Below are 27,192 nucleotides of genomic sequence, written 5' to 3'. Positions count from 1 at the left end.
TGTGAGAGAGCAGCACAAGGAAAGTTGTGTCTCCAGGTTTCAAAGGCATGATTCTGAGCGAGTTTTCTCTCATATTTTGCCTTAGATCGCCAGAAAAGGCTTTAAAATAATCAAACGCCATGCGGACCTAACTAGTCTTCAATTAAAGTGTAATTCAAGGTCGAGAAATGAACCAGAAAGCAGACAAACCGCAGCTCTTTCAGGATTTTGCAGAGCAGAGAATACACAGCACCTGTTCCCTTAACAAAGATGGCGGCGATCTCGCGACGTTATGTTGACTTCGGCAATTAGCTTTAAGGGCAGCTTTAGCATCCTGATTGAACAAAGGTAAGTCTTGGCTGATCCTCTATTATACTTTAATGTGTTGCTTCATTCATTTTCGAAAAAATCAAGACAGACCAAAAAAAAGATGTCTTCAAAAAACCGAACAGTAGCGCTAACTTCACGCTAACTGTTAGCAAGTTATATTACTTTGCCAACAGTACAAGTTTAAGAAATTATCGCAGTAAAATCCGTCAAATTCTTAACAAATACAAGGTGTAAATAAGTGTTAAATAATGAATTAACGTTTAAACTTTCCTGTGTCGTCTTAATTTAACAGAAAAGCTTGTGAGTTACCCTTACTTTTAATTTTCTGTGCCGTCAATACCCGTCAATGCAATTTATCAGCTTCCGTTTTTACAAGAAATAACAAAATAAAAGCCTTAAAAAACAAAAATGCACTTTATTCACAACGTGAAAACGTTAATTACTAAATAGATCGCAAATAGGCGATCTTAAGGACTCACAGTGAAAGTTCAGAAACAAAAATGTAATATAGTGCTCTGTGTAAATGAGAGCTACTAATTTCTATCTTTTAGCATGTGTCAAATGTCCTTAACTTCACTAGCTGAGTTGATTGCAGCTCTTCCTGTTTTACAGAACTGTTGCTTAAGATTACAGTAAGATTACCACATTGTCAGGAAACAGCATTAAATGTTTTTTTCCTTCTGTGACATGTCAGTGTTCGTTTAAGTCCCTCAATGATCTCCTTTCTAATGCAAATCTAAATGTATTTTTTAGGTGTTCTGCACTTGACGTGTATTGACTGCAGGGTTCCTGCTCTGTGCATCTCTCCCTGCTTTTGGATGCCATATCACCCACTCTCTCTGCCAGCCAGTCAGCTTCCTGCAGCAAAGAATCCACCTCTGCAGACTTGGGGACATTAATGTCCCCTGTTTGGGTGCCTCTTCCTCTTGGTGTGTTAAAACAAGGATGCCTTTGAGCCTCCCTGTCCAGCTGCACAGCTACATTCACAAGCACAAACACTACCTCCCTGTGTTATCACTTGCTACCCTGAGAAATGACAGAAGGAGTTTAAAAAAAAAAAAAAAGGATGATAGACGTGATCTGGTGGACACTGGAGACCCTGGATGAACAAATCTAGGAGGAAGACGTGTGTCAGGCTTCAACAATCTTATCAGACATCAAATGATTTCTGATTCATTTGAAAGGTTAAGTTGATGTCCCAGAAAACTGCATCAAAAAGTGACATTGAGATGTGGCCTTTTTTTGTTGTTGTTTCTTCTATGTTGATGCTCTGAAAAAAAGAACCACAGATGTCTCTTCCTGGACTACACTGATGGTGTTCAGATGATTGCTCATCACTATCTCTCTCAAACTCTCCTCCTCCTTCCTCTATGGGTGCTGCGTTTGTGTTCACTATTCTCTCTTTCTCTCTCTCTCTCTCTCTCCCCTCTCCCCTCCCCCTTGAGCACGCACACACATACACACATAAACGCACAGAAACTGATGTGAGTTCCCCTATCTGTCAGAGCCAGTTCCTCCATTTAAGATGCTGACTTGTTTATGTTGAAGGGACAAGTGAATTACTTTTGTTAGCTCCTGCACTCTATTTAGAAGCTTGTGTGAGGCTTTTTCTCTCAGCATGTCTGCTTTGTCGCAGGCAAAAGGAGCATGAAGTCTGTTTTGTCGCTGATTTGTGGTTGATCGATATCTTTAGATAGCGAGAGAAAGAGAGAGGGAGGAGGTTGACTGACACAAGTTTGATAAGCAGGGTTTCGGCGTGGAGTTAAGTCCAGTGGATGACTGGTTGGTGGGAAACTCTCCATCCTGTGCCTGCTCTTGCTGTCCTGGGCACATAAACACATAGAGGACACAGAGGAGGAGGAGCAGGGTCAACCATGGAGCTGTAGGGACACGCTCAGATGCCAGTGCCGATCACCAGTGGAGGAGGAGTGCCGCTGAGGAGAAGAGCTCTGCAATGAACAAGACCAAGAGGTAATTAAAAAAGAAGAAAGTGAAGCAAAACTGAGAGTCTGGTTGTATTCAGACTCACTTGCAGCTTCTTAGCAGTCTAAGTATGTGTCAGCAGCAAGTGTTTAGTGTGCAGCAGAGATGTGTGAACCTTGAGGTTATGAGATGCAGTGTGGTTTGTGCAAAGGCTGTTGAAATTCAAAGAGAAATGAGGGCATTTACTTTTATTTTCCGCTTGCTGTCTGGATGTTTTCTCATACTTATTTTAAGCTTGACAGTGTGGAGGCTTTGTCTTGAAAGAAAGTTTGCACATATCACACACATTCACACACGGTCACAGCTGATGTGTTTGACCTGCATATCACTGAAGACTATCAACATCTCTAATTATTTGTGTGTACTGCACACAAGCGAGCTCTGACATTCAACAATTGCATGTACGTGTAGAGCCCTGTCTGCTTACCTTTCCATGGAAAACTGCTTCTCTGTTCTGTCCAGCTAATCTCCATTTACATGTCAGTTCTGTTATGGTTTTTTTGCATTAGATCATAAATACTGATGAAAAATGACACGTTTAGTGGCCTGCGTTTTCACTGGTACTTTTTTACTGCTGTAGTTGTGACCGCAGCTCTTATCAGATTGCCTGGAATGAAAGGGCTTGGTGTCAAATGTTAAGGTAGTCAGATGTGTGTGTGTGTGTGTGTGTGTGTGTGTGTGTGTGTGTGTGTGTGTGTGTGTGTGTGTGTGTGTGTGTGTGTGTGATTTAGCTACCTAAGTTTAAGGTGGACTGGTGGTGTGGCTACACTACTGTGCTTCCCCTTCATGTGGGAAGGTTATCTCACAGTTTGTTAGTATTAAATACTTGGTAACAAATATTTCTCAATACCAACTTCATTTTTTCAAAACTTTTTTATTACAGTCAGTCAGAATTCAGTGCATTCAATGACAACATCTTTTAAAAAAAAATCAGTTTTCTCATTTAAACGCAACCAAAAATCAGTATTTACTCTCCATTTCACATGTTTACATACTTAACTGTTAAAATGGTTACATTTACATCAAAACCATAACAGCATAAAAAATACCAGGACATGAGTCTAAATTAGACTCCAATATGTATACAATTCCCCGGAGGATTTTTTTTTCCTCATGATGGTGGGAATTTGACCACTAGGCACAAGGGCATAGGTTTCGTTTTGGCATTGGGGGGCACACATAAAACTGGGAGAAATTTTGAATATCAAACACTAAATTTCCTGCATTCTGCTGAATTTCTGTGCATCAATTTTGCCTTTTCTGCATCAATATAAGAAAATGTCTTTAATTTTATCAAAATAAAAGCCCTCTGTTACTGTCATGTTTCTATTGGTGCAGAACAAAAGAATGCTTCACGCATATATTTCAGAACAGGTGCACAGAAGAGGGATGAGTGGGGCACAGTTTGCAAAGGAACTCGCAAAGTTTTTTACTTTTTTAAGTTAACTGTGTACTGGGAGGCACAAATGCATATGTTCTAAATATCAAGGGGGACATGTCCCCTGCGTCCCCCTCCAAAATCTGCGCCTATGCCCAGCTATATGATTAGACATCTCTCTTGGATGCAATTAATGCTGGATGACAGAATATTTCCAGGGGTGGATCAGGCATGCAAAAAGATTCTTGTCTTTCAAGATGAGACATAAGGTGTGATGTGGATGAGAACTTCTGGCCAAATGCAGAAGACACAGATTTCTTTATCACTATCCCACACACAGTGAATATCAACAGTTGTGTGTCTTGTTACTGGAGTTACTTATGTTTCATCTGTCTGCTGGAATTACAATAACTTATGCAAAAAAAATAGTTCAAAAAGGATATTAAGTCACTTCTGATTCATTTTTGCAGCACATGCAATAAAGCAGTGACCTTTTTGTGGTAATCGAATCTTGATTTATGCTGAAAATATTCAATATGTAAATGAAATGTACTTTATAGTCAATAGAGTTACATGTTGCAATGCTGGCTGTGATAGTTCCGTTTGCATCATTGTGTGATGAGTGACAAAGTGTGGCTGTTTTGGTTGCATTAGTGCATTTTGGGTGTTAGATGAACTGTTGTGCCGAGCTGCACAACACAACTGCTCATTCAACAGCATGTTGATTGAGAGAACTGAACCATTTAAAAACATGAACTTGGTACAGAGAAATGTGTGTTACCACTTATTGAGAAAAAATGTAAATCATTAGTCAGAATTATTGTTACACAAAAGGCCAAGATTTGGTTTTGTTAAGATGATTAAAACTGAGAAGGAAGACCACAAGAGGGAGGGAAAGTATGAATTAGTATTGAAGCTGAGTTGCACAGGTATTATGTCATCATCTAATAGATTAACAGCGGCAGTCCCAAACAGTTTATACTTTATGCACCCTTTCTGCATTTTTTCCTACTTCTTACTACAATGGTTGTTACAGTGGCTTTATTGTTGCATCAAAAGGATGAATGGTTCAGTGCAGTAGACACAGAGGGAACAAGAGCGCAGGTTGTGAGAGGGGAGAGAGAAAAAGAGCAGCTCACAAACAAGGCCTTCAAAGGGCCCTGGCTTCAATTAATCAATTAAGGAAAGAAAGAGAGGAATTTGCATATCCCCCTGCCAGTGTGAGAGCGAGAGAGGGAGGAAGGGGAGGGGGGAACTGGATCTGCAGCCAGGAGTCTTGACATGGATGGGAAAGGAGAGTGAGAAGGGGATTTCCAAAGGAAAAAAAGGAGCTGTTTCCTGAATGGCTTGAATAGAGTGAGGTTGAAGGAAGAGGAAAAAAGTGGGTGAAAAAAATTGTCAGTGAGGAAAAGGAGGTGTGGAAGGTCTTCCTAAAACTTAATCAGTGATATGATGGACCCAGACTCAAGTTCATTAAAGGTTTTATCCGCGTCAATCCCTATCAGGTTTTGACATGTGTTTCCATGGATGCACTGTTACATGTAGAGGGGTTTTATTATTTTGTGAGTCTGATTCCTTGGAAAAGGTGGATGCAAATACCCAAACGGTAGCTCCAATTGTGCTCAGATTTGCTTGGGCATCCACTACACGCTGACGCCATCTACCAGCAGCTCTCTGTCTCTGAAGCTGGCCAGGCTCATTACACAAGAAAGATACCACCGCCTGCTGCTCTGTGCGTTACCTGCTCAGCACTCTGGGGGAAATTCCCTGACAGACGTCATGACATCAATAACATTTCCCCATCAGCACTTCTGTCTGTAGTTGCAAGCGTATATCCTCATATGTGCGGCCGCAATGACAGACAGATCTGGATTCACTCTGAGTCAAAGAGAGAGATGATGAGTTGTTAAGGGCACTGAGGTGAGACAGGCATCAATCAGAAGTCAGAAAATTCATTGGCCAAATGTACAATATATTTCCATATTATAAGATTCAAAAATGTAAAAGATACACACAAACATATACAGCACACAATAAAGGAATTAAAATGGGAAAATTAATTCAGTAATCAAAAATACATAGCACACACTTGTTCCAGCTTCTAAAATGAGAGGTTGGTTATTCATTCATTCATTTTATTATTTTTTTATTAAAATATTAATTCATCCATCCATCCATTCATTCATTCATTCATTCATTCGCCATAATCGCTTGTCCTCGTAAGGGTCGTGGGGGGGGGGCCTATTGCAGCTGACACTGGGCGAGAAGTGGGGTACACCCTGGACAGGTCGCCAGACTATCGCAAGGCTGACACATATAGACAGACAACCAGTCACACTCACATGCACACCTACGGAAATTTAGAGTCACTAATTAACCTGACATGCATGTCTTTATTAAAATATTGTCAAATTAATTAATTAAATTATTTAATACATGAATGCATTCAATTAATAATAATAAATACTATAATTATTATTATCATTGTATAATACTGACTGCTTTTTATATATTGTATATATATATTATTCTCCAGTTTTGACATTATAGGTATATGACTCATTTCAGCATTGGGGTTGGGGTGTCTTTGGGGGGCCCTCCCCCAGGAAATTTGGAATGTCAAATACTTGATTTCCTGCATTTTGGTTAATTTTTAAGCTTACATTTTTTACCCGACCTTGTGAATTTATGGTGGAAAAGACTTACATTATCTCAAATAATAGTAATTTGCTACTTTTATGGCTTTTTTTGGTGGAGACAAATGCACATGTCCACATGACAGGGATGTATGTCCAGTCCAGCCAAGTGACCTTGATTGTAGGTTTATTCCACCAGGGTTTAGTGTGTTAACTGATATTATAGTTTACTTATTTGAATTTTGTTGGAATCAGCTAAATGACATGGCACCGCTGTCAGATGGAAACCCTCTTAAGAATCTTAAGAAAACAACAAGCTTCAAGCATCTTAAGCCTTTCTTGTTTACTAGTTGGCTAAATCTCTCTACAGAGAAGTCAATCAATATTATTTGTATGGCCCCAAAAATCACAAGTCATAGGGCTTGATAATGGACAGAAAACAATAAACCAATGGTTCAAGGACAGAGAATAAATCTCTTAATATAGCTTATCAGAGACATCACAAAACATGATGAGATACAAGGTCTTCACTGGATGATTAAGGTGTAACAGGAGGCTGAAATGAAATGAATAATAAATAAAATGAATTCAGGCACTTGTGTGTTGTGAGGCTCACCTGTCCTCATGGTGGTACATGCTGTGCTGTTTACTGTTTTGAACGCAGTAGCCAGCTGGTGTAATGAGGCGAGGAGGAGAGGTGGGGTTTTGTTGCTCAGCAGGTTTCCAAACCAGCCGTCTGGAGCCGGACTACCAGGATGCAGAGACACTCACATCCCCTCCATCAGGGTTTCTGAATCCAGGCATAGCTTGCGGGGGGATGTGTGGCGTGTTAACTGTGACGAGCTGGATGAGACGGCAAGTACAGGCAGGAGAGCAGCTTGTGGTATAAATAGATGAGTGAATGTCATCATGTACGCACCTGTGTGAAGCTGTGCATCCAGGAGTGTCGATCCGTGGTGAAGCAAAAAAGCAAAAGTCCTATATTAGAATTTTTACTTACATTAAAAAAATAAAGCACTGGCCTCAAAAGTCCACAGGTATTTACTCAAATAAAAATATAAAGTACAAAGTGTTGCAATACTCTGTAACAAGGAAACGTGCTGCATTAAATTTTTTTACTTAAGTATACGAAAGTATTGGTCTCAAACTATACCAAGAGCAAAAGTACTTATTATGCAGAATGAACCATTTCAGTATAATGTGTATCATTTAATTGGATTATAATGTGTAATAATTGGTAAAAGTGGACCCAATTTGAATTACTTTATATACTTTATCTGCTGGGTAGCCTGTTAATTTTCCCCTGGGGATCAATAAAGTTGTATCTCAATCTATAATATTACATCACAATTCTTTTTTTTTTTTTTTTTTTTTTAATTTTGTATTATTAACCCATTAAAACTAAATTGGCTTGATTTCCTTGAAAGACATGGGAAGAAGGCAATGAGCAAATAAGAAACGATCCAAATTTAATTTAAAATGGGAACAAAATAAGAAAATTTAAAATATTTAATACCATTTTCTGGACATGTTTCTCTAGCTTTCTTTAAAATCATTTTCTTCTAATTTTCTACTGATTTCCTGCAGTTTGTGGGACATTTCTTGCTAAGCTGCTCATTGCCTTTTTCGCTGTGTTTTCAAAAGAAAGAAAATCAAACCAATTTGCTTAATGTTCAAAGGTTTAAATACTTGTGAGAGTCATTTGAATGCAGCACAAGAAAAGTGATGTCGATCCAGGCTTTGAAGGGTCAATCTGAATCTGCAAAGTAACTAAAGTTATCAAATAAATTTAGCTGAGTAAAAAGCACCATATTTGCCTCTGAAATGTTCCAAGTATAGAAAACAGAAAAAGTAAAGCACAAGTACTGCAGGATTTGAGTAAATGTAATTAGTTACTTTCCACCACCGGCATCCACTCATGTGTTGTAAATAAAGGTTTTATGTGCCTGCAGTGAGTGTGGATGCATGTGCATGTTGAGATATGATTTACATGTGCGTTTGTGTGTTGCTGGGAAAATGAGCTGTGCGTGCACACACACACACACACGCACACAAACACAGGTTAAGAGAAGGGGATGCAGGTCTGGTCATTCAGGGAACTTGTCGCCAGTTCTCTGAACTCAGCGTATTTCCTGGTATTATCATGAAATTAGCTGCAGCATAGAGACCGACAGTTTCACAGTGCTACACAACATACACTGTTTCTACAAATATATGCGGACAAAAACACTCAAGCATAACAATGACAGCTTTACAAACGTACACGCAATGATCAGGAGGATTGTGAAGCAAAAAGGTTTAAAAGTAAAATCATTTGAAAAGGGTCAGCTGCTGGTTATTGTGTAATACAGTCGGGCATTGCTAAATGGAGCCCCAGATCTGAAGAGGAAGCATTAATCGCACCATGAAACAAACGACTCTCAGATAGTTTTTATAAACCTAAAAAGACAAAACTATTCAGTATCTAACAAGAAGAAAAGATGGGAAAATAATAAACTGTAGGAGGATCATTAAATATGGTGACAACACTGCATTCATTACTTTCATTGTCAACACTGTTGAGACCTTCATACATGCTGCCCAGTTTATACATACTGTCTGTAGAGTAGCAGACATTTATTTCCTCAATGCTTTACATAACACTGTAGTAATACCTTTAGCCTCAGTGTATGCCACAAATGTCACTGCTCTTTTGTGAATAGACACAGGTGCTGAAAAGAACTGAAAGGGAGTACAATGCAGTATTTTACTTTTTCAGCCTAACTTTCACATTTTCAGCGGACAGGCTGCTATAACTACTGTTTCACAGTATGCATTAATACTTTAAAGGCAGTGGACAAGAACTGGCAATTTAGACCAGAGGCCAGGTTAACGAAGCTTTTAAGAGTAGAAATTCTGAGACAGCTCCTAACTAAGCCTAAGTACTAGCAAGGAGTTACAGCGTAGGAATAATTTAGGAAAGTTCTCAAAGCAAAGCTTTGAGAAAAGAAGGGAAAGAAACTTTTATCCTAGTGAGGAGGGGTGATTGACCTTGTTGCTAGACATGATGCATTCTTTTAAAAGGTGTGATTGGTTGTCACAGACATGCCCTTTTATGTGTAAAGTGTGGACACCCAGTGGAAATGAAATTGTGTCACAAATGAGACTGTGAAAGTACTATTTGTGTGATGACGCTGTTGCACTGTTGTATTTTTCCAGTAGCCAGTGTTGTCATCACTTTATTTCTGGAGAGATGTGAGCACATTTCTGATGACACTGACCACAATCTAATCTGTAACATGTCATTAACTCACTGTCATTGATCGAATATTTCTTCCAACTCTTTGTGTTTCTGACATTTTTCCCTTTGCTTAAGAAGCTCTTAAGCCTCTTAAAAGCCTTTCTCCATTCTCTTAACAGTTTTTCACCTTAGGAGTTTGTTTTTAAGGGCTAAGATGCTCTGTGAATAACTTTTATCTTAACTAGGACCTAGTCTCAACTTTAAGTGGAAACTCTTTGTACTACGAAGCTTTGTGAATATGCCCCAGAACTTTTGAAGCTCTAAAAATGGTCTTCTCTCATTTCGAAACACTTAATAAACACAGCTACTTTGCTGGGTTTTTAAAATTCGTGCAAGGACATACAGTAGGTATTCTAATTTGAACATCATTAGCTCATGTAATGGCACAGGCCCAAGGGTCAGAAGTGTCAGGGCCCTCCCTGGCCTTCATCTGCAAAATCTCACTCAAATTACCAACCAGAGAGAGACTCAAAATGACCACCAAAAAAAAAGAGAGAGCGATTCAAAGGAACTACAAAGACATGCACATAACTCCAAAATTAGCAAAACAACCACAACAGAACACAAAATTACCTCAAAGAAACAAAAAAGATGCACCACGACTACAAAGAGATGAAACAACAATAAAAGAAGAGGCAAAACCTCTTCGTGTCTTGCTCCTTTGTAGGAGAAGTGGTGGGGCCTTTTGCATAACTGTGCCCAGGGGCCTGTTGTCTCATAATTTGCCCCTGATGTAAAGTTATGAGCTCCATTTTCCACCAGTCTGTAGCAGGACTAATACTCCCTTCTTCTGAAATCTGCAACACTTACAGCAGTACAAAATGTAATGTCATATAATGAACATTTTCTGGACTGAACTACCATTGTTGGTCTTCCAGGCTGTTTCAGGTGCAGAAACACAGGACGGTGTTCAGCTGTTTGCTGTTGTTGTGGCAGTGCATGATGGTTAGGCAGCTGCAGCGCTGTAGAACAACTTATCAGATGAAGCGAGTTGCGTTTCCTCAGATGCTGACCTGCACTCTCTCACCACACTCTGCTCTACTTATTTCTAGGCTACTTAAACTCCCCGTCTATGTCTGACTCTCTCTTTCTCTCTCTTTTTCTCTCTCAGGAAGGCCAGTGGAGAGAGCAGGAAGCTGGTCCAGCGGAGGAGGAATACATGTCCCAGTCCTCAGGACATCACCCGGGCCCTGCAGAGCCCCATCTCTGCTCCCAGTGCCAGCGCTGCCAGCCTGGATGAGCTCATCCAGCGCTGCCTGAACTACTTTGGTCAGTCTCTGTCCCTACGTGTTGGCATGCTCTCCCAAAGTTTGTCATGTGTCTTTACTCTTTATCACAGCCAGGTTATATAAATGAGGGATGAGGGAAAGGGGGGGGGGGTCCAGGGTGAGAGAGACTGGCAGGGAGGGAGGGAGGGAGGGAGACAAAGGGCAGTCTCATACAATCAAGCTTTGTTCCGCTGGGCTGCAGAGGCCAACGAGCTATTTCCACGCAGTGTTAAACTATACAAATCTCTCTCCCTTCTGCCTCTTTTTCACCAATCTCATTTCTTGCTCAGTTCATCCAAATCACAAACACAAACATGTCTGTAAACCACTAGTGATATCTAGCACACAGAATATGGGTATGAGATATCCACTGGTGAGAGTCCTGCTGCCACAGTGATGGAGGTGAATAGAATTTCTTTTGTGGTGCTCGAAGATTAAAAATTGACCTTTGAAAAATTCAACAACACGTCTATCCAAAAAATAATATCTTGGGTATAAATAATATATGGATAATCAAATTGTTAAATAATAAACTTCCAAACAGAATATGCATAAAAATAATAATATTGATAATGACAGCAAGGCATTCAATTTTAAGGGAAAAAAAAGACCAACAAAAACATATGAAGCTTTTTATATCTACCTATCTACCCTTTTTTCTTAGTATCTAAAACTTCAACAGTTCTAAGAGTTATTACAGGGGGGGACATATTTCAAAAATGTAAATATGTCTGAAAATACTCAACATGATTCAAACATATTATTAGTAAAGATAAATCAGCCTACTCTTTAAAACAACACAACATTTAAGTTATAGTACACAACATTAATGATAGGTTAACTGTTACCCATGAATTATGTGAGCGAGCTAGCGCTGAATAACTGTGCGGCACCTGTCCATAAAGGCAAAGTAAACTAGTAAACCACAATGGATTGTTATGTAACTTTTCAAGCAACCAACTGTGACACACGTCCACCTCTAAAACCACTAAAGAAAGTGCAGAGGATGAGGCTAACGCACCTAGTCAAGCTACAACTGCTGCTAAATGAACAGGTATGGGCAAGCACAAACGAGAGAGGACCAATAATTATTCAGAGAATTATCGCAGGTGCAACTTAATTTTATACAACATAGCCTATGTAGTTAGAGATCTCTGCTTCATCTCTTCATATACCTAAAGGTCCTTGGCCTGAAAAATGTTGAAGACCCTTGAAGATCCCTGACGTCATTTCATTTCAAGCTTAACACAGACAGACACTCACACCTACAGGAAACTTAAAAGTGTCTCATCTCCTTGAGCTGCATGTCTGGAGGATGGGACAAAAAGACAAAACACCAGGAGAAAAATTAATATGAAAATCTAAAAACCTGCTCAAATAGAACTGAAATGACTGAAGTGATCCAAAATGAACTGAACTGAGCTGTTTGACCACTGAGTCGCCATCCTGTCCACACTTTCTGTTGTTTTCAACCACATTAATCCTGAGCTGCTGTGTTTTGGTCATAGATTCAGAGGGGAAGCTTTCCAGCCCCAGAGGGACCCAACTGGTACACATGACCCTGATGATGCACAGTTGGGTCGTGCCATCTCAGATGTTCGCCCAGAAACTTCTCACTCTATATCCTCCACTGTCACTCAGAGCTGTGGTCCCACCGGTGCACTGCTCCCAATCACATGTCCACGCTCATTAATCAGATCAGCAAACAGGCGTAGCTTTGTTTTGTGTTCCTTGTTGGCAAAGCAGATTTGAAGTATATATCCCTGCTGGTGTTCAGTGTGACGCTGTGCCATATCTGCAGTGTGTTTAGATCCTTGACTCTTTCTCTCACTTATAAGGATTGTCCCTCGGACAGGAGAGTACTGAGACGGACACAGATCTGCCACCTCATCAGGTGAGTAAGGACACCTGGCACATGAGTGTGTAGTAAGACAAAATGTGACAGAACTGATTGTCCTGCTCAGTTTGCGTGTTTTAAGCATATTTTCTGCCCTGCTTCGTGGCAAGGCAGTGGATCAGCCAGTTCCCAGCGGTATTCGAGGCAGACCCCCTTCTGGAGCAGACCATGGGGGACCTGTGGGAGCTGGTGAGGTCAGACGGAGAGGAGACACACTCGCAGCTCATCGACACCTCCTGCTTGTGAGCCATGTTGTGATTTGATTAACCAGACGCTCTGGAGGAATTATAATTTGCTTATTTGGCCACAACTCAAACAATGTTCTGTATAAATAAATAAAAAAGTCTGTTTTTGTCCTGTTGCTTGGCTTTCTTTTCCCAGAAGCCCTCATGTGAACATATTCCAGGCCCCCTCGCCCTCTGTGAAGAAGAGGAAGGTGTCTTTGATCTTCGACCACATGGAGCCTGATGAGATGGCTGAGCACCTCAGCTACCTGGAGTTCAAGAACTTCTGTAACGTTTCAGTAAGTTCAGTGCACAACTTCTCACTAACTGCTCTTCTTACTTTGCTTATTGAGACCTCATCGAGTTGCAGAAATGTTGCACTGAAAAAGTGTTTAAAAAGCGCATACCATGAAGATTTAATGACATGCTTAACTGACCAAATCCCAATAAAATGCCAAATGTCATATAACATAACAAGTTGCCTAATGGTGAGAGTGAGTGTCTTCCATGCTTTTTAAAATATCCTTTAGTATCAAAACATTTGTAAGAACAACTCTCAAGTTACAAAATTGTGAGAAATCTATTTGTCTGGTGTATAATATCTGCAGCAGCATAACTTACTCTGTATTTTACTGGTTAAAGCATCTCATCTGTGAGGTCAAATGGACAGAGCTACAGAATATCTGCACCAAAATCCATTTACTTAAAAGGTCCAGTGTGTTGGAAGCAGGTCCCCTCCTTTGCATGGATGTATAAAGAGAAATGGATACAGTATGAAAGTTGCTCAGTGATGCATGAGGCCAAAAAAGCTCATATTCTATGGAGTGAAATTACCCACATCTGTCCCAAAGTGGGGTCCATTAAATAAGCGTACTAGAGACTTCAGCCAGTCTACCAGTAAACTTCTGTTTAGCCCTGCGCTCACTTGAATGGGGATTAAATGATTTAATTATGTGGATCTTTTATTCTTTTTCAAATGTTACTGAACTGACTGGATCAAATGCTGATAGTGAAACAAATCACTTTAGGGGGGTCACAATGCTCAAAAAAATTATACAGAAATCTTTTTCACAAGGGGAAAAGTCTATTTGGGCCCAATGGCATGAACGGCTAACTTTCACTTACTTGAATGTCAATAAAATTGTTTAATCATTGTCTCTTCTAGACTTTCCAGCTGTTATTAAACTAAATGTATTGTGATGCTCAAAAATGTTATCCACTGATTTACTGGTGTCTTTGTTACCATGTAATTCTATGGGGAAAAAGTCTTCTTGGGCCCATTGGCAACATGGGCCTACACCTGGAAGTTGTAATTCAACGTTTTGTCACAATGTAAAATTGGTACAAACCCAATGCTGTTCCTGTGGGCTTCATGGATGTATTAAGAGACCAGCATACAGCATTTGAGGTGGGGCCTCGTTCATTAAGTTGCTCAGTTTTGCATGAAGCACAATGAAGCTCTGTTTGGGATGAAATTACTCAGACCTTCCACATTATGGAGCCCATACAGCAAGTGCACTAGAGACTTGCGGCAGCAGAGCGTGGCCAAGTGGCTTCTGGTTCAGTGCTCTGAATGCTTGAATGGTGATAAAATTATTTAATTGTGAGGCTCTTTTAGATTTTCAAAATGTTAAAACAGGTCATTTTGCAGGTATTTCGATGCTGACAAAAATGTATCCACTTCTATGCAGACATCCTGTTTACTAAGTAAAGCTATGGGTATGGCATCATGTGACATACCAGAAAGTTGTAATTCCAAGTTTGGCCACTATACAAAATTGTCTTTAAAGCCTCGCGCTCTCCCTGTGGGCTTGCTTCTACAAAGTCAGTCATGCCGTGTGTGCTACAGCAGTCCAGAATGGACAAACCAAATACAGGCTCTAGATAGGGCCATTTGCATTTTTGCATTGGTCACAACAGGTGTCCTACACACTTGGTACACTAAATACTACACTGCAGACCGCTGATAATAATTACATGTCAGAGTCGGAGCCTTTACGAAGTGTGTCTTATTAGAAAATAATATATTTCTTTTTATTGACAAGTTAAGTAAAATGGTCTTTCCAGATGTTGGGTAATTGTTTTTTCATGTAGTAGAAAAACAAATTAGGATCCGGTCTTTCAGTAATTTGGTAACAGATATCCACTCTACTTGTACACCTGAGTGATAACTGCAAAAGTTGTTTCCTGCCTGACCACTGCTATCTGATTGGCCAGTTCCTAGACTACCGCAGCTACGTGGTGCGAGGCTCGGTGAGGGACAACCCCGCTCTGGAGCGATCGGTCATGATGTGTAACGGCGTCTCGCAGTGGGTCCAGCTGATGATCCTCAGCAGACACACGGCCCAGCAGAGAGCCCAGGTCTTCACTAAGTTCATTCATGTGGCTCAGGTAAACTCACAGAGGGATCAAACACCATAAAAACTAAGCTAAGAAGCTCAGAGGGATTTTTCTTTGGCTGCCAAGAACTGGACTTGTTTGTTTTTTGGGGAAATGACCTCATGTGATGTCACTCTGCTCTTTCCTCTACAGAAACTTCGAGCTCTGCAAAACTTTAACACTCTAATGGCAGTGACTGGAGGCCTCTGTCACAGCTCAATCTCCCGCCTCAAAGACACCGCAAACCTGCTGCCTCCTGACATCACTAAGGTTTTTCACATATTACATATTTCCATGAGTCAATCCGATGATGATAATCTCACCACAAAGCTAGAATGATTCAACTCTTCTCTTTTGAATCAAACTCCTTCTTGGACTTTTTTTTGGCTTCAGTGTCTTTGCTTCATATTGATTTTTGTAACCAAGAAAATTGTTTTTGTAACTTCTACCTTATTTTACTGTCAAGATGCACTATTAAAGGAGCTCAGCATGTGTGCAAGTCCCAGATATCAATCAAACTTGTTATATGAAAGAGGAATAATGCATTCAGGTATAACAGCAAACTAGAGAAATATCCGGCTGGTATAGTTAAACTTTAATTCAGTTCAATTTAATTTCAAATTCAACAAATGTATTAATCCCACTAGGGACAATTAGTTAAGAGCAGCATGTTAATACTACAAATGCACACACAAAAACCCACATAGCAGCATTCACAATATATAACCAGGCAAGTGCACCAGGAGCCAAGGCAACGAATAAGTCTAAAGTGCCAGTTGTTAATTAAATGCGCATTACAATATACGTCATACCATATACGGGTGTATGACACCTACAGGAAATTTAAATTCTGACTGCCAAAAGGATAATAATTTGTTTTCTTTTGGGAGACAATACTTTTAACTCTCCTCTTGATGTTTCTGTCTTTTTCCTTCTGTGTCGTTATATCAGTTCTTTCTTTGTAGTTGTTCCATTACATTGTTACAAAAAAATAACATTATTCACCCCCTAGAATCCACTATTAAATATATAGTCCAATGCAAGGCCACAACTATGTCCTCAAACTTAAGGACTTTAAAAATATGCTGCATACTGGCCTTAAAATGTTGGAACATTATTGATTTTCATGTGCTGACAGAACTGCATATAGATTTTTCGACTGAATGTTTTTATTTGATCACTTAAAGGAGCAGCTTGTAAGAAAGAACAAACAGACCCCAGGGTTTAAAACCAGTAAAAAAGAAAAAAAAACAACAGACAAATAAAACAGTTTCACTATACAAATCAGTGTTTCCGTGATGCTGTTCAGCTTGTCAGAGATAGGTCGCCGGCCCAGAACCTGCTAATGTGTGCTCACCTTTTTGTGTCTGATAACTTAATCAGACCTCAGGAGGTTTTTATTGGGAACTAGAGGTCTTTTCCTCTCCAAAAACAAATGAGCCCAGTGTTTAAAACCAATAAAAACAATGACTAAAGCAGTATCACATAAAAAATTGTTATGTATTCCAAGGCTCTCCTCATGGATAAGCTGCTACCTACGGTGACCTACGTGAAAACGCAGATTGCTCTATTTAGAGCCAGTGTTTGGTTTTTTCGTTCTGGGCTTCTGTAGTAACATGGTGGTGCAACATGGTTGCCCATTGTCATTACAAATTTGTAAAATAGTACCGCTTTGACAGTGCTTTTGTTGTAAGATTGCGATGCCAAAAGCTGCCATCCTGCCATTAAACCCATCAGTACAGCGTCAGATGAGAGTGCAGCTGAACAGAACAGGTTGTGTTGTTATTATACATCAGCGGATGGCTGGACGGCACCGGCCGCATCACTTGAGAAAGTGGCCGGGTGGAACCTATTGCATCTCCATGAAATGCAGCAGGATAGTGTCAAGTTGATATGCTGCTGGTAACAATGTAATATAAGGAGTGAGAGGTGGATGGTTTCAGTAAACCCCAGACTTTCATGCAGGAGTCCAGTGTTCGTTTCCTGTCTGAAAGTGATGGGTTTTTTGTACACCTTATCATGTGCCCCTTTCCCCTCGTTGTAACTATCCATGGCAGCATGTGCTTTTGTTGGCACCCTGGTATTGGTTGCCAAGTGCTTGTGTTGTCATCATGGTAACAGGATCCCAGAACATAAAGAGCGGACACAGAAGGATACCTAGAGTGTAAAATTTAGACAAGCAAGTCCACTTGAAAGAGGCAATATGTTACAACTTGGGATGAGAACGTGTTGAACGTGCCGGACTCCATGAATGAGGACCTGCTCCAAACATTCTTCTTATATTATAATTTATTTCTGCTAATGTATCCCCATAAATTATACACACTGGACCTTTAAATTTGTATTTTAATTTTCATGGCTCCACTTTAAATAACTATCTAGAGAAACATGACAATCTCATTCATTACTACTCTTTGAATCTTTCTCCTCTTTCAGGCCCTGAGTGAGATGACAGAGCTGCTCTCCTCGCGCAGCAACTACAGCAACTACCGGCGGGTTTACAATGAATGCACCGGCTTCAAGGTGCCCATCCTGGGCGTCCACCTGAAGGACCTGATCTCGCTGAATGAGGCCCTGCCGGACTACATTGACGAGGACAAGATCAACCTGAGCAAGCTGCAGCACCTGTACAGCAACATCAACGACCTGCTGGCCATTCACAGCTGCACGCCGCCCTTCGAGGCCAATAAGGACCTCCTGCATCTGCTCACGGTACTAGACAGACACCAACAGGAGATTTTTATAAGAATTCAGACAAAATGTGTCCAAGAAGTACATCTTGAGTTATGTTCTTTTAATGCTTCAGCTCTCTCTAGATTTATACTACACTGAGGATGAGATTTATGAACTTTCGTACACCAAGGAACCCAAAAACACCAAGATCCAGGTCAGTAGAGCTTCATACTCCTCGCATCAGAATCACACTCTTTTCACAAGAGGAGGGAGATTTGTGTGCTCTCTGTGGGTGTAACATCTTCTTCAAAACAAAAGCGCAAACTCGGTGCTGAAGTACATCAAACTCAGCCACATCAAAGTGCTGTACGTTAGGGAAGTGTGTTATGTGGTGGGTGTGCTCTCTTTTGTCTTGTTTCTTACATGTGCAGTCCTTCGCATCTCATCACTGCATCTATTGCTCCACAGCCTGTAGCTCCAGTTAAAGCGCCTGTAGTGGCAGAGTGGGGTTCAGGGGTCACACCCAGGCTCGACCCCGACACCATCTCTAAACACGTCAAACAGATGGTGGATGTGAGTATGTGGCGCTGCAACAGCCTCCTGTCTTTCACTTCCTTATTACTCGGCAGGCCAAAGCAGAACTAACCAACTGCTCCCTGACAAGTGCAACTTGATGTCTGATTGCTCTGTTGCCCCCTGCAGTCCATCATGAAAAACTACGACCAGAACCAGGATGGTTACATCTCACTGGAGGATTTTGAGAAAATAGCAGCCAACTTCCCCTTCTCCTTCTGCACTCACGAAACTGACAGGTGAGGAAGCTGCAACAGGCACGAAGGCCCCTCACTGTGACGTGGCTGCAGAAACAGAGACATGAGCTTCTGAAAGGTTTCTAAAAACCTAAACTCACTTACTCACTTTGGAAAATTTTCTGCCCAGGGAGGGACAAATCAGCCGTGAGGAAATCACCTCTTACTTCATGAGGGGAATGTCTATATGTGCCAAGCTGGGCTTCAACTTCAATGCACACAACTTCCATGAAACCACGTATAAACGGCCCACATTTTGTGAGACTTGTGGAGGCTTTGTGAGTATCCACTGTGTCCATTCTGGGGTTTTATATAAATGGCCAATCAAACTGCAGTATCACATGTGTCATGTGTGTCCTCTTGTAGCTGTGGGGAGTCATCAAACAGGGATACCACTGTAAAGGTAAGATCACAATCAACTGTGGAATACCAGTCCTCACTTCATTAAAATGTTTCCATCATTCTCATTTAAGTCTTAAGTGAAAAAACACCTGTGCTGTAGTTAATGTATTATTGTGTTGATGTGTATGCATCTACTCCATTTATGATGATTACAACTACTTATTTGTTTGTTATATTGTCATGTTATGGAGAGAATTACTGTTAGAATTTTAACGGTTTGTAAATTAGGAAGGGAAAAAAATGTATTAAATTAAATAATTAAATTAAATTGACAATCCATGTCATACATCCTTCATCAAAGACTAATCAGCTTCATCAGAGCCTATTATAGGTAAAAGAAGTTAAAGGGTCAGTTCTCCCATTTTACAAAAACTTATTTTCTTACTAACCTGTGACACATGGCCAAGCAGAGGTTTCTGCAGCTACCTGCAACTTAATCACCAGAATTAATGTTGGCATTGTATGTGAGAACCACAGATACTTTACATTTGCATGTCACTATGTTGCCGATACGTTGTAACTTTATATTTTAACAATGCTGTGGTTAACATGTGGTTACATTTTATAAATGATTTGGTTATTGTCATGTAATTTTTAACTCAAAATGAGACATTTCAGAGGCGTAATCGTCGTCGTAGACTTGAGCTGGTTGACAATGCAACTGAAGCATACCGCGTGTGACAGACAGTGATATAACTTGTCATTTTCCACACACCAATCAAAACATTGGATTCACTCTTCCTGGTTTTTATCCATTCCCTAAAATCATCTGATCATGTTACCATGAAAACATGTTTGTTCAATAAACAGGACTTTAGATGTGCTTGATCCAGGATGAAGCCAGGGTAACACATCCTGTTACAAGTGACCTAAAATGTGTCATTAGCCTGGCTGAGTTATACACAAGTTCAGATAAGAAATAAAATATAGAATCATGGGTTTGGTATATGTGATGCAATTAATAATGACATAACCCTACTGAAAAAATAGTGAAGTCTCTGTAAAAAACAGCTGCCTATCATGACATGATCCCTGCAGTGAATGCAGTAATGTCATTGTGAAATACAGCCACTTTTTGTGTCACTACCCCAGCAGGAGACACAACGATATTTCTGTAATCAACATCGGCTTTTTGCAGAAATCACAGTCATATCTTGGTAAAAAAACAAACAAAAAAAAACCCAACAGCCCTTTTTTACATTGTTATTCCATCAGGAAACACAGTAATGTCCCGGTGATAAAAAAAACAAAAAACAACAACTGCTTGTAGTGGCACTATCCCGGCAGGAAATGCAACAAGTCTCAGTAAAAAACAGCTGCTTTTGCAGCGATGTCTCCTTACAAAGCAACCACTTTTACGGGCCACTATACTGACAGAAAAAACAGTGATGTCTCAGCAAAATCAAAACTTTTCAGTGCCACTATCCTGTCAGAAAAAACAGAGACAAGTTGCTACAAAACTACCCATTTTGGCGGTTTGTTGGTCTGAAACAGTGGCCTGCAGCTTGACAGCCGTCTCGCTTTAGTGACACAGTATCCACCATCCCCAAAGTCAGCTCAAATACTATGGCTCTTTAGAAACAATTTGACATTTATGAAACATGCAAATGTACATATTGGTGGTTTGCAGAAATACACAAAAGTGTTGCAAAAAGCATTGAATCAACAGACATTTTGTAATTTGAGTAAACTGATCCTTTAAGTAGTGTTGCTTCTTTTAGAGTCTTAATATTGAGCATAGCATTGGTTCAGGCAGGCCACGGAGTCAAGCGCTGCTACTGTTGATATCAGCTGATATCATGAAAGCCCTCATCAGCTGATGGCCAGCTGATTTGCCTCTAAGCATCTGATTCGCTTAACTTACTCGTGCTGCCTTATTTAAGCTGCTCTAGCCTGCCTGCCCTTCCCTGTTCCCTCTGCATGCCGCTTTTGCACCCTCCTCCTCCCTGCCTCCTCCTTTGTGCCATTCTGACTTGATCAATGTCGTTGTCATTGATGCCTGCTCTGTGGGGGGTTTGTTCTCTTTTTACTGCTGCTCTCCATGCCTGTTCCTGTTTAACGCTTTCCACGTAAGCACGTGGAAGGGCAGGGGGACCCCAGAACAGAGCCATACCACCAAATACCAATAACTGCAATAAAGCTAAATTTAAAAGCTGCTATGAAGTGTTTTTACTTGTCTAAGTGGTCCTAATGAAATGTTTTTCTGTCCCTTAGACTGTGGAATAAACTGTCACAGACACTGCAGAGATCTGGTGGGAATGGAGTGCTTGAAAAAACACAAAAACACAACTGGGTCCTGTCCGTGCACCCCGGCCCCTGACTCAAGAACCAAGGGCAACAGCTGGAGTACGTCCTCCCTCCATCACACGCAGAAATCATCACCTGAATATTCACTGCCTAGAAAACCCTATTAAACCCAGATCACTGATGTCTTACTGTTCACTGTCAGGTTCAGAGGAGGAGACCTTTGTTTTCCCCCAAAGTAACGACTCAGAAAACAACCAGGGCACCTCTCTATGGAAAAATAACAGCAGCGACTTCACGCTTTCGGACCGCTCCACTCAGACAGATCCTGGAGTTTGGACGCCTGAGAAAAAGGACAAGCGGGGAAACCACCACAACTCTCTCGTACATGCATCCCCGGACAGAAGGGTGAGACATGAGTCTCTTCAACATGATCATACAGAAGCACAGAGTTTCTCAACTTTTTATTTTTATTTTATTTTATTTATTTATATATAAGTCTTTGGATTGACTTCATTTGGGGTCATCCAATGTAGAGAAACTACACAGTAAGAGTTTCCAGCAGTGATTCACTTTCAGATGCTACTACAGAAGCAAATAAATAACAAGTCAGTCACCTAAACTGGCTGCTTAAAGTGTCCATTCACTAAAGTTATTGTCAAGCACATTGGAAAAATATGTACTTAAAAGTTGGCTGGTGTGCATTTACAAATTAACAGACAGTTTTGATATTATGGTACAATCAGTATGTGTAGAATATTTGTATGATTATAGGATCTCTCATTCAGATAGCATAAGTTGTGACTAAATTTCTGCCAAAGTCAGAAAATTTTAACCCTTAGGGACAGTTTGGCACATTTTAAGTACTTTTCATTTGATAATTTTGGCTGTGTTCATGCATATAAATTTTGGCAAGATTGTGTATTTTTGTTTAATCTTGGAATTTCCAGCTCAGTTCCTACAATAAGTCTAAAATACACAGTGGAAACAAAATTGTTACATTCATACTGTTAAGTGCAAAGCATAAAACATGCACTGAATTATTTCTGGGTGTCATTCTGGACTTTTGCCTTAACTTAGTCATTTTTACTATTTTCCACATGATGAGGAGAAAATACATGCTATTTCCACTAGGTACACTGTCACAGTCAATGCTGCAGCTAATCGCTGACATATCCCAGACTGTGTGTATATTGCAAATATTTTAATATTTGATATTTATGGTTAGGACTGATGTTGGTTAAAGAAATAAACTCAGTGAAAGTGGAAAATCATATTTATATAGGATATTTTTAAACCCGGGTTTTAAAAAGCACTGTTTGTGCGCAGAGTGATACTTGTGTGCGTTATAATCAAGCAGGCATTAAGGGTTAATTTCTGCAAACTCTGGCGGTGATTTTGTTTTGCACACCCCCTCCCCGCACCTGTTCTCACTTAGCTTGGTTGATTAGACCTCTTGTCTTAAATCCCTAACACAACACAGCAAGTTAAACCGAGAAATAATCCCTCCTGTGCCAAGCATGTTGTCCTTTCTAAAAGTCAGTCTCATTCACAACAGAGAATAGAGTAAAATAGAGAACTGAGAAAAAGAGCCTCTGTTAACTCAGCCTTACCACTAAATGTACTGAGCTTAAAGTGTTGGTTTTATTTATATAGTTTTTAAGAACAAGGAGGTGGATGAAATTATGTTTTTGCTGATCAAAAAGTTCAAGATTTAAGTTTTACATATTCAAAAGCATCATCTCTTTCTAGAAACAACTCTTCCTCAAGATGACCCACAAACCTGACTGTCAAGTGTTTTTAGAGGATTGCTCTCTTTAAAAGTGACCCCAAAATAAATAACTAAAAACAACATATTTTTCCTCATACCTGTATTGTTATTTATCAGTCCAGATAGTTTTGGTGTCAGTTGTTGAGTGTTGGAGATATCGGCTGTAGAGATGTCCGCCTTCTTTCCAGACTAAATGGCACTCAGCTTGTGGTGCTCAAAGCTCCAAAAATACATTTGGAAAAACTCGTCAGCAAAGTCTCTTTGCAGAAATCATGACCCGGTTACTCAAGATAATCCACTGACTTTGCTGTGAACAGTTTCATGTAGGAACTATTTTCTCTCTACTAAGCTACACTGAAGGAAGCGTGCATCATCTACTCATGGACGAGAGCTGTAACACTCTGCAGCTCAAGGGTGATCTTACTACATCCATGGTGGTGCTAGGTAGCAGCTAGCAGTAGATGCATGCTTTCCTCTGCGCAGTGATATGGTTGGAGGGTGTGGTTTGGTCGAAAGGAAATAGTTCCTCATGAAACTGCTCACAACAAGGTGTGTGGATTCTCTTTTGTAACCGGATCATGATTTCCAGAAAAACTCACTGCTGTTGAGTTTAAATGTTTTTAAACTTTCTGCTGTAATGGTACAATCATTTATGTGTTTAGAATCTTTGTATGATTATAGGCTCTTTCATTCAGATAGCATATGTTGTGACTACATTTCTGCCAAAATAACAACAAGGTCTGTTGGTCATCTTGAGTAACAGGATCATGATTTCTGAAGCGAGACGTTGCTGTTAAGTTTTTCAAATTTTTGATAGGTATCTTTGTGCTTTTACTTTTCCTTTTTAAAATATATATTTTTTAAAGCACAAATGGAAATCTGATGTATTTTTGGAACTGTATTTGCTCTATATTTTGAGCATCAAATAATAAAAACATTGCATTGCAAAGCATTGCAAAGAAAAAAAAGGTTTACACATTTTTGTTGTTTTTTTCCACTAAATTTATTATCGAGCACATTGTTATATTTTTACTTTTATTTTTTTTATTTTGTGCTTTGAGCACCATAAGCCGAGTGTTATCTAGTTCCATTATATTGGAGAGAAGGCTGATATCTCTATGTCAAAAACCTCAACACTCAGCAACTCACACCAAAACAATCTAGACTGACAAACAGCACTACAGGAGGAGAGAGGGAAAATATGTATTTTGGATTTTAAGGTGATCTGTCCTTTTACATACTTTCTCTGTAGATAAAAAACTTTGCATGGCTCTACTTTCCCGATAGGAAACAATGAGGTTTTTCCACAATAAAATATTGTTTCTGAGTTTGACAAACAGCTTTGTTAGTGAAAAGTTTTTCAATTGTGTTTTCCAGGTCAATACACTTCCACACAGAGCCCGCGGCTGCTCCATGCCCGTTTCCTTCCTGCAGGAGAAGATGGAGGAGCTGCATCTCTACAAAGACAAGAGCAGAGAGCCAGACTGAACGCTCCATCCTCTAACATTTCCCCTCATGGACATAAACATCCAGACACCACCATGTCTCTGACAAAGCTGTCTGACTGGTGTTGAACTGATGAGATTCACTGGTCATTCACATCAGAATGCCAGAAATTATATGTATGGACTCCGTCGTGTTTAAAGTGTGATGAAATGTTTTTATTATTTTATTTTTGTCAGCATTGTTAGTTTGGCAAATTGTTTAGGCTTCAAACATTTATTCTGTAATTTATGAACACCTCCTCTTGTTTTTAGAACTTGTGCCTTGGCTCTCTGGTGCTACAATTCAACCTCAGTTCAAAAGGTAATTTATGACGACAGACACAGAGGGTTTCCTGATCACACATCATCAACGCAGGGTGGGAAATTAACACTAACATCAACACATTTCTGGTTAATTCTAACTCTGGCAGCTATTTGACAACTCTGCTCATCATGAATTTGGAAAGTAAAACATTTTTAGAGTTACTGTTTGTTTGGCATTGGTGAGATGAAGTAATTATGCACGAGACAGTTATCTGTTCATTTAAAGGGATCATTCAGATCTTTTGCAGTGTGATGTATGATTGTATGAGGTGCTTAGTCAGTGCATTACCTACAGGAGGTGTCAGTCGGCACGCTCGCATTTTGGAGAAGCAGGCTGGAAGGACAAGGAGGCTAAAACAATGAGCTGCTGTGGAGGGGTTAGCAACAAACCTCTTTTAGCCAGTAGCAGCTGTTATCGGTTTAACTCTGTGAAACATGACAAAACTGACTTGATTTCTTTCAAAAACGTGTGAAGACAATGAGCAATGAAAAAAGAATTGACCCAAGAAATTAGTAAAAAGGACAAGAAAATTACCTGAAACAAATTCATTTTTTTAAAAAAACAAAACCTGGAAAAGGTGCTTAAAAATGATATTTAATTTTTTTTTAATTATGACAATTATAAATATAGTTTTTCCCTAGCATTTTTCTTCTTTTTCCCGAGCTTTTCACAAAAAATAATTTTCCAAATCTACAAACTTGTAAATTGTGAAACATTTATCAAGGAAAGGAGAGAAAATAAAGTCTTTATTGTCCCCAAGAGGCAATTTGGTCTGCAACAGCAATCAACACAACCAATTCGCACCATAACAAGATAATAAAATCCATGATGACACTACGTAGTTAAAAGATGTTCAATAATAAAACACCATTTGGACAACAGATTGTAAACGACAAAAGGACACAGATCAACATACATAATTCCTGCTGCAGCGACAAGCAACAGCCATCGTAAAGCGCCATCTTTACGAATTACCAAGTTGCGGATTTCCTTCTTTCCCAATGTTATATTTTGAGTATTTTCAGCACTTTAAAGTGCTGTCAGACAGCAATTTCCAACAAAGAGTGGAAGCTGTTATAACTTTCTCTTCAAAGCCAGACTCCTTTAAGAAAAACAGTGATTTAAGATTGCTAAGCACAGCAGCTGCTGGTCTGTCGCTGCCTCGATCCGTTATTTTGTTTGTATGATTGTGCAACCTTGGTGGTCAAAACGGTTAGTTCTGATTCATGAAAGTCACACAATGACACAAACATACCAAATGATACAGCAAGCCAGACAGGCTGCAGCTCTCATGTCAAGCCAGCCAAAATGACAGTTTTTGTCAGTGGATTCGGGTGGCTTTGATGAAAGTATAAACTGGTAACAGAAACTGCGGCTTCTTTGTCAGGACACGCCATCTGTCGGAGAGGTAAAGCACTCTCAATATAGCATACACTTGTGCTTATTTTACTTTTTTAGGTGGCTTAAATACATTTTGCTGCTGCTGCAATCCACAGATGTTTCTGTTTCTATTCTTCTGCTGCGTCTCCAAACGATGGGCGGGTTGACCACCAATAATATGACCACAGAAAAGTGCCTCATACAACTTTCATACAACTATCCCTTAATTATTTTATTAGGCCACATTACTTTGCAAATTACTGAAGCCTTCTTCATGGAAAAATTGGATTTACTAGATTATTCTATCTTGATATTCCATCTTGTTATTTGCTTGGTTAAATTTTCAGACATTTTTTTTTTTATTTATTAAAATGTATATTGCCACCACAAACAAGGTAAAATGACATATACCGTGATATCAGAATTTGTCCACCTGTTTGGTTGGTGATAGGAGTTCGTGAAATCTCATCTATAAACCACCGCAACTTGCAGTGGAAAGCGTTTATTTCCTGCCCTGTCAACATTTTAGACTTTCAGATTTCTCAAACAGTTCATTCAAAGTTCAGCAGGACTGCACTGGAACTATGCTACAAAACTGGCATGTTTTTTTTTTCTTTAGCTGAACGCTTGTTTGTTTTGTCCTTTCTCCTGAGTGTCAATCTTGTTGAAAATAAGAAAGATACACCATCAGTGACAAATTACGCAGTACGAGTTTTGTTTGACTTTACTCACTGGCAGAAAAGAAAAGAT

General features: G+C 39.8%; 1 protein-coding gene and 1 long non-coding RNA gene across 3 annotated transcripts; one reads left to right on the top strand and one right to left on the bottom strand.

The window, feature by feature from the left end:
* Positions 1 to 27,140, top strand: rasgrp4 (RAS guanyl releasing protein 4). 2 transcript variants are annotated; one of them, XM_088079223.1, is made up of 18 exons: positions 1 to 327; positions 1,063 to 2,280; positions 10,698 to 10,855; positions 12,363 to 12,474; positions 12,686 to 12,748; positions 12,862 to 12,993; positions 13,133 to 13,274; positions 15,193 to 15,366; positions 15,508 to 15,624; positions 17,791 to 18,066; positions 18,161 to 18,241; positions 18,496 to 18,600; positions 18,730 to 18,839; positions 18,967 to 19,114; positions 19,203 to 19,239; positions 21,453 to 21,584; positions 21,688 to 21,890; positions 24,631 to 27,140. In XM_088079223.1, exons 2-18 carry the CDS (start codon positions 2,264 to 2,266, stop codon positions 24,739 to 24,741), a joined length of 2,118 nt encoding a protein of 705 aa, XP_087935349.1. In that variant the 5' UTR covers positions 1 to 327; positions 1,063 to 2,263; the 3' UTR covers positions 24,742 to 27,140. The 2 variants fall into 2 exon arrangements, with proteins under 2 accessions (XP_087935349.1, XP_042342577.1); XM_042486643.2 differs by lacking the exons at positions 1 to 327; positions 1,063 to 2,280; positions 10,698 to 10,855 and having other exon boundaries at positions 12,398 to 12,474; positions 12,866 to 12,993.
* LOC148189433 (uncharacterized) lies at positions 2,124 to 23,976 on the bottom strand. Its single transcript, XR_015776852.1, has 4 exons — positions 23,352 to 23,976; positions 6,923 to 7,235; positions 2,720 to 5,548; positions 2,124 to 2,258 (listed from the first exon to the last, which is right to left on the bottom strand). It is a non-coding gene; the product is annotated as an uncharacterized LOC148189433 (long non-coding RNA).
* Positions 27,141 to 27,192: the final 52 nt, after the last annotated feature.

The sequence above is a fragment of the Plectropomus leopardus genome, chromosome 6, assembly GCF_026936395.1.
Source record: "Plectropomus leopardus strain MGB_pleo_1.0 chromosome 6, ASM2693639v1, whole genome shotgun sequence".
NCBI lineage: Eukaryota > Metazoa > Chordata > Actinopteri > Perciformes > Serranidae > Plectropomus > Plectropomus leopardus.
The sequence above is the reverse complement of the archived record's forward strand: the minus strand, read 5'-3'. Positions and strand labels throughout refer to the sequence as shown.